Source organism: Oxyura jamaicensis, chromosome 28, assembly GCF_011077185.1.
Source record: "Oxyura jamaicensis isolate SHBP4307 breed ruddy duck chromosome 28, BPBGC_Ojam_1.0, whole genome shotgun sequence".
Taxonomy (NCBI): Eukaryota; Metazoa; Chordata; class Aves; order Anseriformes; family Anatidae; genus Oxyura; species Oxyura jamaicensis.
The window spans coordinates 2,603,959-2,623,842 of NC_048920.1; the positions used below are offsets into that span (position 1 = coordinate 2,603,959).

The following is a 19,884-nucleotide window of genomic DNA, read 5'->3' on the forward strand; positions in this document are numbered from 1 at the left end:
AATCCCAGCAGTAAATGTGCGTCATGTCCCTTCTGAACAGATGCCGGGACCGTCCGTGTTTCTCTAAGCCTGTGCTTCAGCAAGTGAAGCCGACTGGAGGTTGTCTGCATGGGGGGGACCATGAGGGTGAGCTCACGGTCTCATCAGCTGCCCTTGTGGCATCGGCCTTGGCAGGATTTAGGAGCAGAGGGGCAGGAGCAGAGCTCTGTGCATGGTCTGACAGAGGTTAGGGCAGGGGGCAGGCAGTGCGGGTGCTGGTCATCTTTGCGGATGCAGTTGCGTAGCATGGGATGGATAGTGGATATACGTCTCTTCCTTAAAATCCATGGCAACTATGCAGCGTGTCTCTTGCCCTGAGTGTTGCTTTTGGGAAGTGCGTGGGCAGTCAGCAGGAATAAAAGGTTCAGTTTAACTTGATGGCTTTCCATTAAGCTGTAGAGAAGAATCACAGGTACACAGCAGCCAGCTAGTCTTTGCAGCCTTCTCTCCTGAGACCCAGACCCCAGGAAACCTCTCATAACTAGGAAAATTCTTTTAAGTTCCAGGTTTTCCCACTCCTGCTTTGATACTGCAAAAACCAAATTCTTCTGCTTTGCAAGCTGAGAAAGGGGGAAAAGAAAAATGTCTTGTGACCCCCAGACCTAAGTAGAACTCACTCAGGGTTTTCCAAGACTGACTTTTCTCAGCTCTCCCTAAGGGAAGTGTTAAAAAAAAGCTCCTGGGTTGCAAGTATGTTGCCTGGAAAATGCCTGTCTCCGATTTTCATTTATTTATTTAAAACTGAGGCCCTGCAATCTTGGCAAATGAGGTGAAACACATAAGCCATTCTGAGTGTGCTGATAGTGTTTCACTTTCACACGGCACCTTGTTGCTGCTTTCGGAGCCTTTCGAAGCGATTTGCAGAGCTGGAGCAGGAATTCTAACTGCATGTTTCACTGCAAGCTGGACTTGGCACGGCAGAGCTGTAGCAATCCTACGCAGCACGTAGGAATTTGTTTCAGCTTTCTATCATCACCACCTTGCCTGTGATAGTGCTGGCTTTCTCTTTTCCAGAGGAGAGAGGGCTGTTCTGCAGTTGGTGTGGGCTGGAGTGACAAGGGGTGCATAGGTGGAGAGCGTAATGGGTGCTTTGACAGGGGGAGGGGGAGAATCAAAGCTTGGAGCTCAGAGTCTCGGGCAATTTCAAAAACAATAATTTAGCTTTGATTTTCACTGATTTTCCAAGTGAATAGCAAAATCTAAGGGACTACTTGTTAGGGATTTTTGTTTGGTTTCTTTCCTTTTGTCTCTCGTTCTCCAACAGCTAGTTTATCGTAGGCAGCTCAGCATTGAGGTGACCTCGGAAAAGCAGCGTTCACAGAGCAGGTCGGCTTACCTGTTAGCACACAATGAGTCGACAGAGTTCCTAAAAAGGAACGCTGAGCTATGACTCCGGTTCTTTCCCTATTTGGAGCACCTTCGCTTTCGTCAAGACAAAAATAGAACCTTATTTGTCCTTATTTGTGCTCTAATTGTACTGCTTGCACCCATTTAAATCTATACGTAACATTAAGGATTGTTAGGGGCTTGCGTTTTGGGAAATGAACTCGCATCAATAAAATGCTCTTAAAAGCCCGGGCTGATTTTGGCTGTACCTTCAGAATTGACCTCTGCAAACTCTTCGGATTTTGAATCTAGGAGAACAGAGGAAGGAAGTCAGGTTGCAGGCAGAACGAGCGTTTATATTTTAGCCTGAAGCAAAGTTTTGGTGTTGCCTTTCTTGGATGGAAGACAGATTCCCAGGTGCCAGTGCCTCCAGCAGGACTTGCGTGATAACCTTTAGCAGTAACATTGCAAAGAAGATTCTGACCTCTAAATATAGATTTGGATATTTATATATCTGATGCTTTGTACACACAGCGTTCGGTGGGACATAAACAGCTCCAGCAAATTGTATTTACCTCCAGCATGGAAACAAAGGCTTGATTGCATCACATGAGCGTGCTCCGCGGCTTTTATTTATATACTCCTGGCCACACCAGGCAGGGGAGGGGGGAATGCTGCCTTTTGTTTTTCGACCCCTAGAAGACCCTGGAGACTTCTCGTTAGCTACCATTTGCCCTCTTCTTCTGCTTTTTGGTAGGCTGTTTACATCTTGTTTTATGGACTCTGAGTGTGTACGTATAAACATACAGATTTCACAGTCATGTGGTCTCCTTTTCTCAAGAATAACAGACGGCAACTTTATGATCTGAGTGATTTTATTTGAACACAGCTGTGGCCTTGTCATTTAAATATTTCAATAAATTTTAAACTAACTAGACAAGAGGAAACCGTGCAGGGAAACAGGTTAGAGCGTGGAGGGAAGGTTCTCCAAGGACAGAGGCAAGATGGGCTCTGCATGGGCGCTCCTGGCCCCATTGTCTTCCCATCAGAAGGCCCTTGACACCTTCCTTGGTCAGAAAGCCTGTCCCAGCATCCTTCCCCTCCCTGCAGAGATGCTCTTGACTGTTAAGAAATGAATGGGAGTTGCTGTGGTAGGAGGAAGGGAGGGGTGCTGCAAGCTCAAGTGCTGTTCCCTTGGGTCCAGGCTAGCTGAAATGCAGCCCCAGGCTGTGGGTGTGCTTGTTCAGGCCTGCACCTTGGAGCAGCTGGTTGTAAAGAGGCTTTGCAGAGCTTTTGGATTCCTCTTTAGCATTGTGAATTCTTCATCTTTTCTCAGATGTCTCGTGATGAGTAGGGGGAGAAGAGGGGAAGGGGAAACTGCAGGAGCAGACTGCAGACTTGGCTGCCATGCTCTTGTCTTGACAATTGGATTATTTCAAAGTGATTTTAGCTTTCATTTCTTGTGCTGTATCCTACCAACTTGGCTGTTCCACAGGCTGGTGTGCCTGTTACCGTGTAAGTGTTCTGGTGAGGGAGAGGGAGAACATTTGGGGATAAAAACACAGGTGCTACATGCCAAGGGCATTCCACATCCCAGAGCCACTGGCATCAGGCTCTTTCACACCATCATCCTCGAGATCTCTTTGTACCACATTTCCTGTTCCATTTATTTCATGGTCCTTTTCTCACACTGTACCCCTGCCTTGCCTGTGTTCCTCTAAGTCCACCCCATTCTGTGGTGACTCGTTCATCTGCTGGGCTCTGGGGAGTGCGGTTCAGTGTTTCTAGATACTGTTTTCAGCTCTGCCAGCCTTTGGTGATGATTCGTAGATGGGCTTTACACGGTCGGCTTTCCCTGTGCAAAACAGTTTAAAAGTCCACTCTTCAGAAATAATAGGCTTTGCAAAATCATCCCACTGGAATCTCTCTGTAGGATCAGGCCCTTAATCATTTTGTGATGTAAAATGGAGGCAAAGACTGCTTGTTCCCAAAAGGTGAAGAGGTTTAATTTCATCCGAGATCCTTAGAGGATAGCAGTGATAATGCTACTATTAATTACAAACAGCGTTTATTAGAGTTTTTCTGTCCTCGTGACGATGATTATATTTATTTTTTTTATATTTTTTTTCCTTAAAGGTCCCCCTGTGTTCATTAAAAAACCCGTGGACCAAATCGGCGTGTCAGGAGGGGTGGCCTCCTTTGTATGCCAAGCAACTGGAGACCCAAAGCCACGGGTCACCTGGAACAAGAAAGGGAAGAAAGTGAACTCTCAGAGGTTTGAGGTAAGAGACGTCCTTCAAATCGGTGTCTGTGCGTGTGTAAAGAGAGAGAGGCTGACACAAAGCAGCTAGTGCTCTTGTGGCCGTTCTAAGACCCAGTAATTGAGGGAGGTTTGGAATGCGAGGAGTTTTAATGGCAGAAAGAGTGAAATGCAAGCTTTTGGCCATGTCAACAGCTGGGATTGTTCCAGAGCAAGAGAGAACTTGGCTTACTTACATTATTGGAGTTTTTTCTGTTGTTTTGTTGGTTGTTTTTCCTTTCCCCTCCTCAGATACAATATAAAGCTGCCTTCTTCCCTCCCTAAGAAACTCCAGCTAAGCTGGTGGTGCTTCATCTCTGTAAATGTACCTTTCGTACCCATCCGTGACTCATTATTTTAACCCTGGGACAGCCTGGAGTAAACATTACAGCTGCTGGCAGCCAGACCCAAGCGTTTGGTATTGTTTAGATAGAAATGAGAGTGGAGGAACAAGAACTAGGAGGTCATCCTGTGGAATTCGCTGGGGGACAATGTCCTGCCAGGCAGCTGTGTGCTGAGAAGAGCTCTGTGGTGTTAGTTGCCCATGCAGATGGAGGAAGGAGGTGGGGATTCGTTTGTATTTTGTTTTCACTTGGTCAGTTTCCCTGTGCTTAATCACAGTTGTACTCTGAACACCCACCCGTGCACACACTCACCACGGCTCATTATTTCAGAGCATTTGAGATGTGTGTATCAGTTTTGGTGGGTCGGTGGTCAGGGATGGGGTTTGGTGTGAAACAGTTCTCGGCCAACTTGAGGTCACTGGAGAGAGAAACCGAATATGCTGGCCATGTGTGTGGGACTGAGGGACAGCTGAGGTGTGTTTTCGAGTGTCTGTGTTTGGACATGGGCTGGTGCCTCCTTTAGAAGCAGGAATGAACCTTCTACTTACAACCCAAGGATGCTTACTGTCTCTCTTTCCCTTTATCCTCCAGACAATTGAATTCGATGAAAGCGCAGGTGCCGTTTTGAGGATCCAGCCACTCCGGACTCCCCGGGATGAGAACATTTACGAGTGTGTTGCTCAGAACCCTCATGGGGAGGTTACCGTCCATGCCAAGCTCACCGTCCTCCGAGGTAAAGATCGTGCCTGCCTGCCATGTGTCAGCATCATGGGGGAGAAGGCCCCCTAGAGCTTCTCCCTTCCTTCAGATGAGTGGGAACTGTCACAAAACACATGGCCAAAGGACAAAGTCCTTCGTTTGCTCTTTTATCTCAGAGAGTCATAAAAGTGCGATGTAAGAAACAAAGCTAAAACCAGACCATTCAGGAGGTTTGACTGGAAGATGAGCTGAGGTTCCTTTCCTCCTGAGTTACCCCATGATTCTATGATCTTCCCTCGCCTCCAATAAAAAATCCCTCCCCAGGTTTACAGGCAGCACCAGAGATCCTTTGCTCCATGCACTCTCTGAGAACACAGTTCCCCTCTCCATTTTGTTCTTTTTTTTCCACTTGTCCCCGCTCTAGAGGATGTTTACATGGATGCCTCCTTCATGTCATCTGTTAGAAATATGCTCTCTGAACTTGATGTGGGGGAGGGAACAATATGCTGTTGCTGTGGATGCCTCTGGATGTTTTCTGTTATTACCCTGGAGATCTGTAAAATTGTTATGTGAAACACCGAACTAGGCTGCTTGCTAAAACTGACCCACTTCAGGAGGAAAGATGGATGGTGATCTCCATGCAAACCACAGGGCAATGCAAGTGATCCTGGCAGAAAAGCCTGGCGGGGGGTGGTGGATAACTGCCTGCGAGCTCCTGACGGGGCCTTAGCTTGGGAGCGTTGGCCGTGGATGGAGCCATCAGCAGGAGGTGCTGTAGAAAAGCTGCAGGCTTTTGAATGGGGACACTTGTGGTAAGAGCAGTGATTTCTGCAGTCAGCATTGCTCACACCAGTTTGAGGTGCTCCAGGCATTGTGTGGTCCTCCTAAGGCCGAGTGGTGGCTCTGACTGAGTGCCAATTGCCTTTTCTTCAGCAGTTTCAGTGTTCTCAGGAGCATCTGGAGTCCTTTTGTTTGAAAAGAGAGCGAGCACATCCCTAACAGTACAGAGCCGTGCAAATCCCTGACATACAGCAATAAACAAAGATCAGACACGAAGGGCACGTGGCAAAACCCTTTGTGTCCCTTCGTAGCAGGAATATCCCCTCTGCTGCCCACCCGGCAGGCTCAGTGTTGTCAGGATGCCGCCTTCCTTGGAGCATGCGGGCTCGTGGTCCAGTCATGCCTGACAGATTTGTGTAGGTGCACTTCAGTCGTTGTGCTGCTCCTCTGCCTGGCGTGGCATTTAACCTTCTGTTAGCTGCGTGTGGTGGGCTGGAGCTGTCAGGAGGCTGGAACAGCGCTCTGTGACAAGAGCGTGTCGAGCTGGGAGCCTTGTTCTTCACACTTATTCCCGTGTATTCTCTGGAGCTGTGATGGGTTGGGAGGGATGCCCTTGTGATCACATGCAAAATTCCTACCCCTACAATTCAGTCGTGAGCAGTGGCAAGAGAGAAAGCGTTCCTCCAGCTCCCGCTCTCACAAACCCTCTGGATTCTCACATCATTTTTCAGGCACGCTCTACCACAAGAAAGCTGCAGCGTCTGGGAAATGACGAGCTGAGCTCAGTGGCTGTCCTTGGGGACAGCGCTTCTCTGTACATGTCTCTTTGCAGCTCTTCCTTCCGGTACCAGCATCACACACGTGTCAGCTAGAGAGGCAGCTGACAGAACAGGAGCTGCATCTCCCTGCTGCCTGCCTAATTACTCTCTTCGCTGATCCCACCAGAACATTGTCAGTGCGTGCTTTGCTCCTGGGCCGGAGTGCTTTCACGAGCACTGCTTCTCTGTTTGCCTAACGGGACCGTGGTCGGAAGCTTTGTTAGCTGACTGTGCACGAGCAGCTGGGGCACCCAGCTCAGGGTACCAGGGGCAGCAGTAATTACCTGCAGGCTGGGCCAACAAGTTTGTTGGAGAGCATCAAGGAGGCAGTTTTTGTCGAATCCCCTCCCCTCCCCTCCTCCACTGGCGTTATTCCATCCTTAATCTTTCCTTGGCTTTCACGTAGCACATATTTTCTCCTCTTCGTGCTCTTTTCTAAGTGCTGGGAAAGTTAAAAGGGCCAAGCACAAGTCCGCTAATCTCCACACTAACACAGTGAGTCTGTTGGCATCCCTTCTCTCTTTTCCCTCCCTGCTCCTGCATTCACCCACTCTCCTGTTTGTCTTTTCTCCATCTTTCCTTGCAATGCCTCCTCCTCTTTTCTGTCTTCTCTCACTTTCAGAACTAATGCTTAGCATAAAGATGGGGGCTGCAGCACAGCTTGGAGATGAATGTGAGCTGTCATTTGCAGAAGCTGCCACCTTGACATGTTTTGGAGTGTGGAAACCTGGGCCCCAGCTGTTACAAACTCTGCAGAATGGGCTTTGGTCTAATTCTGCAGCCTGTGGCTGTGCTGTTGTAATCAGAAAGACGTGCGTGTACCTTCATGTAGTACGCATGTATGAACAGCTACGGGATTTCCTTAACGCCAGTGCAAGCAGTCTGATGAACAGAAGAGGAAAAAATACACTCTTCTCTCCTAGATGCAGCTGCTGAAGGGATTGGGAGTAAACCCCTCTCCAATTATCCACAGGACTGCTCCTGGATCGGACCCTGGTAGAAATCCACGTGCATTCAGTTAAAAACAGGAAGCTGCAGGAGAGGAAAACCTTTGGGAGCTCCTGGGAAGCAGAGCTTGTGATGGACACCATTCAACTCGCAGAGCCTCTTAGCACCAGCTCTGCTGGCTTCTTGGTCCATCCTGTTCTGGTTCTCAAGGGACCTGAGTTTTGATAGGGCTGTGGAGACTTGCTGCGCTTCCCACAGCTGGCTGGACACAGCGCCTGCAAGCCTGGTTCCTGCAGAGCCCAAAGGAGAGGAAAGAAAGTGGTTTGGGGAAGCATTTTCCAGTTGTTGTTGACCCCAGCTGCTGTCGTTTTTCGTAATAACAGAAAGGAAGCTGGCTGGCACAGGCACCCCAGCTCCCACTTGGTGTTGTTTCTCTAAGCTCCACACTCCCAGGAAAGATTTACGTAATTTACTTATTATTATTATTGTTATTGCTTCCTATGTAGAGATTAGAGCTTCCCTCCTTTCTGGTGGCCTGAGACAGAGATTCTCATGCTGCAGAGGACTGTCCTGTGCTGGCAGCCGCTGACTGGGCTGCGAGTACAGGGGAGCTTTGCTGCAACTCTCTGCCTGCACTGCCTCTGCTGCTGGGAGGCAGCAGGCTGGATTTGGAGCAGGGGGCAGGCAGGGCTCAGCTCTTTGCTTTATTGAAGCTGATAGAGTTCCACGGGGGTTACCCTTTGCGAGCTGTTAGTAAATGCGACATGAATTGTACACTGATCCCATAAAAACCAGTGCTTGGTCCAGATAAATGTAATGGAACAAAATTCACTGGGCCCTGATAGCTTGCTGCATACTGGCTGATCCTATCTGTTCCTGAGGATTACTGCACTCTGGAAAATTGAGGAAAACTGGCTATTAGACATGTAAGGGCTGTGGTGGTTATTACCAGTATATGATGCAGGCTGCTGGGGATGGACGTGCAGAACTTTTTCGAGTGATTCCCTGTTGCTTTTTTATGAAGTGTTCATTTCTCTACCAGTCCTGGCCTGAAATGTTCCTTACACATTTCCTACTCAGAGAAGACATCTGCTGTGGGCTTGTGTAACGTTCTAGCAAGACTCTGCTGGTTTGTTGCTTTTTGTAATTGCTGGCTTTTTATCAGCAAAAATAAACAAAAATCAGTTGGAGATGCTCAGCAGAAAGCAGCGAGTCCCACGGGAGCACGTCTTAAGGAGAAGCTGGCCTCTCTGCGATGTTACCTTGCCACTCGAAAAGCTCTTGGCAGACTTGCTTCAAATTTGACTTGTTTTTCTGTTCTTGTAATGACCTGAAGATAAGGCCAAGTAGCGAGCAGATTAGTCCTGTACTTTATGAATAATGTCAGACCAATTTTAACTCAGATGCCTTTATAAGGAGTGTACATGGGGGCACGCTGTAGGGAAGGCAATGAATTACCTGCACTGCTACAGGAGCCAACATGCATATCGAAGTCTCTATAGACCAGCAAACATTTAATAACATTGTTAGGCTATTTAGTTATTTTCATAGCAGAACTCTCAATCATAATACATGGAATCAACAAACAAAGCATGTCTTATATATCCTGGCAGGTATTAAAGTCGTCTTTAGCTGTGTAATAGCAGTTATCTAAGACACGGGTACATACATATTGATGGCAAGAACTTGTTGATGTAATTTGACGAAATGCATAATGCAGGGATACCTGTTGGGGAGGCGGGTAGCTGAAAGGTGCTCATTAACTTAATGAAAAAACAGGAATAAGGTTTAGGAGTACTGGCGTTTGATCCTGATTCTGCTTCAAATTAGTGCCACTCCAGCTGCTTCATCTCTGCATTTTTGGCTCTTCCTGCTTGAAGTGAGAGTAGTCGGGTGATTAGAGACCAGCCAGTATCCATGAGCTGCACTTTGTATCTCCAGAAAAGAGCAAAAAATTCCTCCTCCTCTTCAACAACATCCTCACTGTAGCTTTCTGCATTCAGTACGTAGCGCGTCTGTACATGCTCACACCCTCATTCTCTTCTAAATTATTAAACAACTCTGCACACCCTGCGGGAAAAAGAGCAGCAGCAACACCCGCCTTATCGTTCCTCATCATCCTCATTTCCAGCACAGCTAATTATCTAAACACAGAGGTGCCACCTTCTAGAGCGACAAAGAGGTGCCAGATACCGGTGTCTCCTTCTGCTGTAGCTGCCGACCTCTGCTTTATCTGTAGGAACATGTGTGTGTCAGCACATGTGTCCTCCAGCAGGATTTATTATAAATGAGTGCTGAAGTGCTCTCCTCTTCTCTCCCTGCCTCCCTCCATCTTTCCTCCCCTACTCTTTCCCACTCTTTGTTCGGTGGCCTTGAGGTAATTTATCTGCTTTTCCTTAAGGGAGGCCCTCACACTTCTCAGTCTAAGAGCAGGTACGAACGAGGTGTTTTGGAGGCTCTGGCAGTACGGTAAGTGCAGCACGTGAAAACATTTGCTTGCGTAAGCCAACATGATTTGCAGCAGCAGGCCAGATGTGCCCTCAAAGCATCTTCAGCTCGCATCTTGCTTCTTTTGTTCTAGCCAGTTGCCTGGGCTGCTTTTCGAAAGAGAATTCACAACCCGATCCGTTCCTCATTTATTTATTTGGTAACAGGTTTGGGCTAGCGTTTGGGGATTGAGGGGGAGGGTGGCAGGGCATGTGTGTGCATGTCTTGTGGGGATTGAGTTGAGACTGTAATTGCATTATTACAGGGAATCCAATTGTTAGGGGATGAAGCCAGCTTCACTTTCCTGGCAGGAAGGAAATCTGAGCCTTGAATCAGTGCAATATGCGATGTTCAGAGATGCTTCCTCTGCTGATCTGATCCTCAAATCTGATCACGCCTCTAGTCGCAGTTGTTTTAATTAAACTCAGAGGAATTCTGCACAATGTGCTGCAAGATTAACATTTTTGTTTAATTAGAAACACTCGGTAATAACGGCTGTAGCAAGCCTCCCCCCAACACGCGTGCACATACACGCACACACGTGCACACACACGAACACACACGCCCTGCCGGTCAGGAGGGCTGTCCTCTCTGTGGATTAATTGGCTCGTGAAATTAACGGGCGCGGGTCTGAGCCAGGTGGAGGAGCATCACCAGGGAGCAGGATAAAAGCAGTAATCAATAATGATGTCATCTGCAGCCAATGCGGCAGCAGCTCTCCGGCTCCTTAACAACACACCACCGCCTGGTTAAATAGGAGAAGGGAAGCGAAGACGTTAAAAGCCTGGCTGAAAGCTGTGCAAAGGCAAAGCAATTCCCAGGGCCCTTCTGTCCTGAGCTCACTCTGGTGGGGGTTGGGGTTTTGCAGCACGCAGGATCTGCAAGAGCAGGCACTGGAGACTCCTACAATGCCCAAGCACAGCCTGGTGAACCGAGATCTCAAAGCTTGGCTTCAGTCCCTTGTTAAAGATGTTTGTGTTTTTATTTCGAATGCAATGCCCCGGTTTAGAGGCGTTTCAGATGCACTGAAATGACTGCCCCTTTATACAGCCGTAAGTTTGGCCATAGTAGGAAATCTGTGTTACTTCAGCAGTTATCAGACGGTAAGTGTTGTTGTTTGTGGTCAGATTCCTTTGATATATGAGGAGAGGTGTGGTTAGTACATTTCACTCTCCAGTGACTCATAATAGATGCTTTATAACTCTCCAACAATGGTCCGAAGAAGGAAACAATGCCCAATTTTAAACACACAATCGAGGCATTTAGAACCCTTTTCTCCTCCGCAGTAGCTGTGCAGTGCTAATAATGGTATTAGACAAGAATTTTGTGGCCTGGGGTATCAGAGCACTGCACAAACCTCTGGCTCTGCCTTCATGATCTTTGTAGCTTTCCAGAAGCTGAGAGGCACGGCAGAGGCATAATGCTGACCCATACCACGTATGTTCAGAGCTTGTGTCCAGCAGTACTGGGACCTGGCAATTCTGCTTTGCTGCTACAGGAAAATACACCCACCACAGCAAGGCCACCAGGTTTCTCTTTTGTTCCACCGTCTCTGGGCTCAGCCATAGGTAGTTTGGCTCCATCACTTCTGATGTGCAGCGTGCCAGTAGCAGGAAATGAGCTCTTGTGTTCACAGTTGGCAGGGAGGATTCCCAACCTGAGCATCGGGACGGAGTTTCCATCCCATCTCTTCTGCCATCACGACAGCTCCCACTGGTTTCAGTGCAGGGCTGGTGGTGCCCTCTGTTTTGTTTTGCTTTTTTTTTTTAATCCCACCTTTTTAAAGCCCAAATGTTTTATATGTTATTTCCCTTCTGCTACCTCAGCTGCTTTTGAGCTGGATTTGATGCTGTGGTATCCCCAGGCTGTGATTCCTTAACGCGCCTCATTTGTAATGACAGAGAATCCCCACCAACTCCCTGCCTGGTGCCCACATCCTCCCTCAAAGGCAGATTTGCTGTAGGAAAAAATGTCACATTCCTGAGCTGTAGCAGCCAGCATAGGCCAGGTCTCTTCCACGTGATGTAGGAGGTCACGCCAAAGATTACGGGGGACGCACTGGGGTTTTATGTTAGTGATCACAAATTAGTCAACATCAGTTCGGATTGCCCTCCTCGCCCTCATTAGTGAAGGCAAAGGCAAGGCAGAGGAAGCAGGAAGCTCTCCTGAGCCGTCTTCTAGGTGCTGGTGCCACATCCCTCTTCTTCTAGGGCAGCAGCACGCTGCCTAATAAATCTGAAAGTCACACCCTGTGCCTGTGTGTCCCCTCCGGTGACTGCAGCTGGATGATATTTCCCTCTCCTTTCCCTCCTAGTTTCCACTGCGCCTTTGACATTCCTTTTCACATAGTCACTTCCATTATTCCTCTTCTGCGGCGTGTTTTGTGTTGTGGGCTTTGGAGGGGGAAGAGGAATCTCTCCTCTCTGATGTGCTTGCGTGTGCTGTGCTCTGTGGGATCTCTGCCATGTGTGTGCACAGCTTCTGCTGTATAACCGATAAATGCGCGGCACCTGCCTGACAGAGGGCCTCGGTGCGAGACCTGGAGAAACTTGGAGGTGGCTGAAGCCATGCCCCAAAGCTTTTTTGAATAATTCATTGTATTTAACTGTAAAATCTTCTTGTGGGACATTCGGATAGTCAAACGTAATGGACGAGTGAGGAAGTTTTACTGCATAATGTGTTTCCACGAGTCGTCTGCGGACCATTTGCAGTAGCCTTTTTTAGGTTTCCCCAGAGTATTGGGCAGCACGTCTGCCTGGTGGTTTTCTCAGCATATTCCACTGAACTTCAGCTGCCTTGTCCCTGCTGTGTGTATAACTGCTCTTCTTTTGCTCTCTCCCACCAGAGGACCAGTTACCTCCCGGGTTCCCCAACATCGACATGGGGCCCCAGCTGAAGGTGGTGGAGCGGACGCGAACAGCCACAATGCTCTGTGCGGCCAGTGGGAACCCAGACCCCGAGATCACTTGGTTTAAAGATTTCCTGCCCGTCGACCCCAGCGCAAGCAATGGGAGAATAAAACAGCTGAGATCAGGTAAGGTCTCCGTGCGAGGCTGGAGGATCAAGGCCTAGATACAGCTGTGAAGAGAATGCTCAGAGGTTTCTGAAACAGGGGGGACCTGTAGACTTGGGCCCCACAGGTTTGCACTGGGGCATTATCTTTTCTTCACTTTTAGGACCGTTCTTACCCAGGGAGTGGTTGGAGTGTTTTTCCTTCCGTCCCATCTTCCTGCCCTTCCCTGCTGTGTAGTTGGCCTAAAGGAAATCACAGCAGGGAAGCTGGTTCCTGGGCAGGAGGCACTGTAACCAGTCCACTTGCCTCCTAATGATGCTCTTCGAGCTCAGGGTGAAATGGGGATTGGATAAGAGCCGAGCGTTTCCTCCTCAGCCCAAGACCTGGGTAAGGAAGAAAAAGAACCTCTACAGCAGACAGCACTGCAGGCCACACGTACCTGGTACAGGGTCCACAGCTGAGGCAGCCTCTTACTGTCGAAGCGTGATCCTGTTGGTGTAAATTGAGCCTGTCGAGCTGGTGTTGAAGAGCGGCTCTTGCAGGATCTCTCTGGCATCGAGTCCCTGCAGTCATTGCTGGAGAGCAGTTGTGAGCATTCTCGAGTGACCCCTCGGTGCTCAGTGGCAGTGCCCATGGAGTGGATCTCCATGAACAGATGTACCCCAGCTCCGTGGCTCTTGTCAGTTCTCTGTCTTTCCCCATCTGCTTGTCCATCTGTCTCTTTTGTTTGTTTTATGTTTGTTGCTTTTTGTGTGTGTCAACGTGACATCTCTTAATATTCATCTTCCAGGAGCTGTTTGTGTACTTGTTAAATATCCTAGTTCACAGTGTGAATGTGTGTGTGCGTGCGAGGAGGGCACAGGTGTATTTATTTTTGAATGCTACTGATAAAACACTTTCATTTCTCAACTTAAAAAAAATAGTATCTCTCTGAAAATATGCAAATATGAAACAAGCTGTGGAAGTTTTGCTTTTTGACAAAAACAAACCCAAGACATAATCCTTTTCAAGTACTTCTTGGACTGACTGCTTTAACCCAGCCTAAAGAAAACGTGCCTACATGGTTGGACCTAGCAAGTCCTAGCATCACTTCAGCTACTCAGAACGCTCCTTTGGCCAAGAGAGATCGAGCACTTAGAAGAGGTTTTTTTGATTGTTTTGCTTTTTGGGGCAAAGGAATGTCACTGTTGTAAGCAAAGGGAGAACAGAGGCTTCAGAGAAGCAACTGGTATTGCTCTGTTCAAGTTAGACATTTTGCAAGTCAGCCAGTCGAGTGGTAGCCAGATACTTCTCAGACCTCTGCTGGCTCCAAAGAAATCCAGGAGTTCTGAGTACTGTAGTGCTGGATCTGAACATCAGAGGAGTTAACTGCCTGGTCTGTCTCTAGACCTGTTTAGCAAAGAATCTATATAGATTTGTAGTTCTGTGGGCCACCAGTGGTAAAGGCTCCGTTTATTTCCAGTTCAGTGTAGCTTTTATACACCTGCTTCTTTATTCAGTGAAGCAAACTTACAAGCAGATACTTAAGCTGCTTTGTTAGAATTAGAATGGATTGTTGAGTCCCACAAACACAGATGAGATTGACCTCCCTGTTTTATTGTAACAGCTGAGTCAAATGCAAATAAAAAAAAATCACTCAGCATAAATAATGAGAGGTAAACTAGAATTATATCATGCTCTGTGACCGTGATCTGAAGTGTGAGTAATGCACAGGCAGATTATTTTTAATACATTTATCATCTTGCTAGAATGCCTTTATATTCCTTAACTGGATTTGATCTGATGTTTTCCTTAAAGCCACCTGAGTGCTGTGTTTTTATTCCAGTGAATTGGTTAGCCTCAGAGTGAACCCTTGACCTTTCTGATAAATCTGAATATACCTGCTGAGAATTAATCTTATTTACAGTATCTCTGGATTAGTAAACTGGCGGAAGCCTGAAGCATCCCTGTTGTTCTTTGGGACAGAAACCTGTTGCTTCTGTGAAAGGGAGCGCACAGACTCCTGGTCACGGCAGAGGGCTGAAATTCAGGACCTCTGATTTCTCCTATTTCATCTACTTTTATGGCCTTTCAAAACCTGCGTGTTCTATGATGCAAAGGCCTATGAAAGTGGAAAACATTAGCATTAAGGTCATCCATGCTTCGTTAGCATTTTTGTCAGTGGAAAGCAGTTTTTTAAGACCAAGGGAAAGGAGATTGAAGTGTGTGTAACGTGGGTGTGACGTGCAAGGCAATGCCTGTTTGAGTGCTGATGCTGCTGCGAATGTCAGAACTTAACGTAATGCATTTACCTTTACAGAAAGCAAACTTTGCTTCCCGAAGTGTAGTGCTAGCACACGTTAGGGTATTGGATGCTTCAGGACACTGCTAATGAGCTTCAGTGACTTTCACACACAGGTCACCAGGATGACTCCAGCCCGGCTTCTTGGGGATTAACAATTAGAGCCAACTAACAGGTGGTTGACGAGCCCTCTGTGAATAGGAGTGCAGGGAGGAGGAGTGCCCCTGGTACTAAATCACAACCTCGGCGCTTTGCACTAGCAGACTTAGTGTAGAAACCAGTGACTGTGTTGGCTCTGAAGGCTTGGCTTTGCCTTGCACCCTGACGGGGAGTGGTTCAGGGGCAGGCGACCGAGCAGCAGGGCAGGACACTCACCCAGGTTCTGCCCTGGAGAGGAAGCCATCAGGATAGCATCCACGCTGCTTTATTACAGAAGCTGCTAAGAACCAGGGAGGGTGTTAATAACTGAACTTATATTGATGTATGAGTTAGTGGCAAACATGCAAATGAGCTCATTAAATGTACAAGTGAAATGTCACACACAGAGCTCTGCAAAATTGGGTGTCCATGTCCAGATTTAGTTCTCATTTATATTAAAACAACTAAATGTTTCGCTGGCAGTATAAATGGACCTCTGAGAGCATGGTCATTATATTTACATCATCCTGTGGACCCATTTGTGTTAAGGGTCTTCAGTATAACTGAGAAACAGGTGATGTCATTAACCACAGAGCCTTTTTTCTCTATCCACATTCCTTTTTCTCTCTGTCTCCAGATACTCTTTCCAAGCAGCTGGAAGCCTTTTAATATTTGAGACTTTGGGCTGCACAAAAAGTTTAATTGTCAATCACAGAAGAATGAGAAAAAACACTCTGTCTAGCCTCCCATTTTCCTTAGAATTACATGAACATCTCAACGTTAGAAAGCCAGGTTATCTAAGAGCTGAAGTGGTCTTGGTGGTGGACAACAAATGGATATTTCTGCTTAGGACTGACACGAGCAATCTCGGGATATTTTGAGTAGAAGCCAATGTCCTTTGCTCAGCCGTGCCACCTAGGGGGGAAATGGGAGACAGCCTGAAGCTGACTTCTTACATCATAGAAACACTAAAACCTTTTGTGTCTTGTGTGTTGTCTTCTGCTTTCTAAATAACTGGCTATAACAAACTTAATTTTTTCTTTTTTGTCTTTTTTCACTATTTTTTACACTCAGAGACCTTTGGTAAGTTTGTTCAATAAAAAAAAAAAAAAAGCTAAACAAAAAACCCCAAACCTGCTAATGTCCAGATTTGTAACCCTTACCTTTAAACTAATTCCTTTGTAACAGCTTTCTGAGAGGCATGCTATGCATTTCTTCTACTAACTCTTTCAGTAGGGATCTTCTGCCCTCTTAATGAATTTCTGCAGGGGTATTGCAGGCTACAAAAAGAATAATAATCATCCTAATTAATATATCTGTATGAAGAGATAACAGCTAAATATGAACCTCCTAACATTGGATAGATTTTTTTTTGTAACTTAGCAACAGTTGTCCTGGAATTCCCCAAATACACAATAGCTTGTACCCTGGAACTGTGATAATTGTGTTCACACCTGCAGGAGGTCCTGGAGTTTCACATCTAACGGGGTTATTGGCATTTTCAGAAGGGAGAGGTGGGGGTGCAGCATCGTCAAATTGAAGCTGTTAATCACAGGTCATTGGCTATTGGAAAGAGTTGAGCAATGGAAAAGCCCCCCCTCCACATCATCCCTGTCCCTCGAGAAGCCAGGAGCCTGTCTGCAGAGCTCACGTCACATTTCCTCCTTGTGCCAAGTCCCCTTTTGTTATTAGAGCTGTAGCAATTGCAGCTGTCAGCCAGGATCCGGCATTTTAAAATTGCAGAAGACCCTTGATGATTGCTTGCTTGTTTAGAATAGAAAGCTCTCTCCAGCCCTCAGGAGAGGAGCATAGCACACACATGTTCGCACACGTGGCCTGACAGAAGGTGGGGATGTGTTTTCTGTCATTGCCATGGCAATGGTGACTTTCCTCCTCTCCCTGTTTTCGAAGCTTGGAGAATCCGTAGGCAGCTTGCTGGGTGGGAAGAGTCAGAGGAAGGGATGGTGGAAGAGCAGATCCCGTCCTCTCTGGCACTGGGGGACACCTGCATGGGGAGTTCTGCCTGGCACCATCCTGGCCCTTCATAATCCAGAGGCAAGTGCTGTATGGGGTCGGGTCCCTTTTGCCCCTGCCGTTTAACACTGCGCTGGCCATCTGGGCTCATGCAGCCTCAACGTTTGCCCTAAACAAGCAGATTTCCTCTTTGTGGGCGGTTGTGGAAAGCAACATGAATAGTTTACAAAACCAGCTTTCCACTGGGAAGGTCCAGCATTCATGTGAACTCTTTCTCCCTTAGTTTTCCTGCACACCCAAGTGCTGTTACTCTGCCCTGGGCAGTGGTCAGCAACCTGAATTCGCTCGCGAGCTGTCAGAACAACAGCAGGCAAGCCAGCTCCTGCGCACAGATGCCTCCCTCAGTCCTAATCAAACCTCCGGGAGCTCTCAGAATTATTCAGAATATATTAATGTGTTTCTGATCCTCCTCTAGCACCAGCCTGCTCCCCCTAAATTGAATGTGAAGCTGGTTAGATGTGAAACTCCAGCAGTGAAAATCTACCATCTGTGTCCCTGCCGCCATTCAGACTGCTGTTCTCGCCTTGCAAGTCACCAGATCTCGTTCTGGTTCAAATTGTCACCTCTGTCCCAGGTGTGGGCCATCTCGTAAAAGACATTTTGCTCCTCACCTCTGTGTCCCATACGCCAGAGTTAGAACTGGAAGCATCGAGGAGGCATTGCTTGGCTTACCTTGCTCTCCAAGAGCTGCTGACAGCCTATTTCCAGGGGCAATGCCGATGCTTAGAGGAAACGGGGAATCAAATAACCTATGATAACATTAACACAAGGAGGCAACAGCTGCCATTGTATCTTCTCTAGCTCCAGTGTGTTTCTCCTGTCTATTATAGCGAGCCTTTGCAGGAACTGCCAGGCCTAGCCAAGGCCGTGAAGCCTTCGAGCGGTGGGTGATGTTGGGGTCTTGTCCCCTCCTCTGCCCTCTCCTCATTAGCCCTGTTCGAGATTTGTGCCACAGATGGCAGATTTTCGCTCCAGTTTTGAGACAGAAGGATGTATTGGAGGCTGTTTTTATTTCCACTGAGTTGATCTATAACCCTTTGCTGCTTTGTCTCTCTCTCGCTTTTTACAACCTTCCTGCCGTCTCCCGTGTGGAGATCTGCCCAAGTACACGCTCCCCCACCTCTTTCTCTTTCAAACGCTGTCTCTCCAACCTTTGTCCTGATAGCTAACCAGCCTGCTTTATTAACCTTAGCTAGTTCCTAACCCTAACTAGATGCTAACTTTTTCTATCAAATAACCTAACCTCTTAACTAGAAGCTGAGTATAACTAGAATCTAATATCCTAACACTGTAACGCCTCTCTTCCCTCATCTCCTGTGAAAAATAGAGGTGTACTGTAATCAATACCTATATATTTTTACCTTCTATCCTGAAAATGGAGGATTGAACCGCAGCACAAGAAGGATGAGCAGGGCTGAAGGAGAAGGCAAGGGCTGTGGTTGAGGCAGAAGATGGACACAGGAGGCTTTGGCTCCTGTTCCTGCCTCTGCCCCAGACTTCCCTCTGAGACTGTGGGCAAGTTGCTTCGCCTCTGCCTTGGTTTTCCCATGTGCAAAGTGGGGGAAATAATACTGCTGTACCTCACTAGGGGAGAGGAGATTGTGTAGGCTGATATTTGTCATGTAACGCACTGCACGAGCCTTGGCTGGGAGGTGCTGCAGAATGACGGCGCTGTTACCGTTACAGAGAAGCCCTTGCATTTCTCCCTAGTCAGAGGCAATATTTGGAATTGCGGAATCTGCCCTGTTCTCAGGATTGGGGTAAAAAAAAAAAAACAACCAATCAACCCCCCTTTTTTAATTAGCTGTGTGACAAGTGTGAATGCCGCTGTGAGCAAAAGGACCTGCCGGGTTTTCAAAGGAAGATGGTTTCAGCCTCGAGAGGTCAAACGGGGGGACAGTGATTTTACCACTGACTGGGGTCACCAGCCACAATGTCACCTCCTCTCATCTGTGAGACCTGCCAGGGCAGAAAACTCATGTCAGGCACTAAAGACAACTGGAGGGGGTTTGAATAAAAATCACCCAAGGGATGCAGTCAACAGGCAAGCATAGCAAGACTCTTCTCTCTCAAAAAAAAACCCTCTCCTGCACTGGCATTAGGGAGGCTTCTAGAGCAGTAGCATGAGGTATCCCTTTCGTAACCTTATTTAAAGCATAGCATCTGGCTTCAATCTCTGTGCTGTGCAGAGACCTCTAAAGGATAACTGAAGGTCCTGCTAAGGACATGCATTGAATTCCTCCCACATCTTGCCAAAAGCTTAAGTTTGGAACTGGGAATTCACTGGCAGAGCTGGGATCAGACCTGCAACTCTAAATGTGGTGCAAGGTACCTGGATGTCCTTTCCCTGTCTTGGCTATCATCATCATAATGCAGACCCTTTCCCCCCAGGGTGATGAAGACAAGTGCAGGTTCATCATAAAGCAAGCAGTAATGTTAGCTGAGAGCTTGAAGATGTTCTTTCCATTCTTAACAACAAAATGGAGCCAGTCGGAAGAGTTTTCAAGCCAAGTGCCATGGAGGTTCTGTAAAGAGCCAGCAGAATTGGACTGCTTTTTAAAGGGCATCCCCACCTTAAGCACCCCGAACCCTCTTCAGTCTGTCCCTGCAATTCACGATGAGACAGTACAGGAAGTTTCCTACTGGGAACTGTCTTCCTTGACTCAGGTCCTTTTCCC

The 19,884-nt window shown here is 47.4% G+C and overlaps 1 protein-coding gene across 17 annotated transcripts in view; it reads left to right on the top strand.

Annotated features, from left to right (window-relative positions):
* Positions 1-19,884, top strand: part of PTPRS (protein tyrosine phosphatase receptor type S) — a 131,178-nt gene that overhangs the window by 47,295 nt on the left and 63,999 nt on the right. For 11 of the 17 annotated variants that reach the window (XM_035347978.1, XM_035347977.1, XM_035347985.1 and 8 more), the window contains exons 3-6: positions 3,502-3,647; positions 4,600-4,741; positions 12,586-12,774; positions 16,247-16,255. In XM_035347978.1, the coding sequence (XP_035203869.1) occupies positions 3,502-3,647; positions 4,600-4,741; positions 12,586-12,774; positions 16,247-16,255 (486 nt within the window). The remainder of the gene's footprint in view (positions 1-3,501; positions 3,648-4,599; positions 4,742-12,585; positions 12,775-16,246; positions 16,256-19,884) is intronic. The other 6 variants (XM_035347981.1, XM_035347993.1, XM_035347984.1 and 3 more) reach the window with 1 other exon arrangement.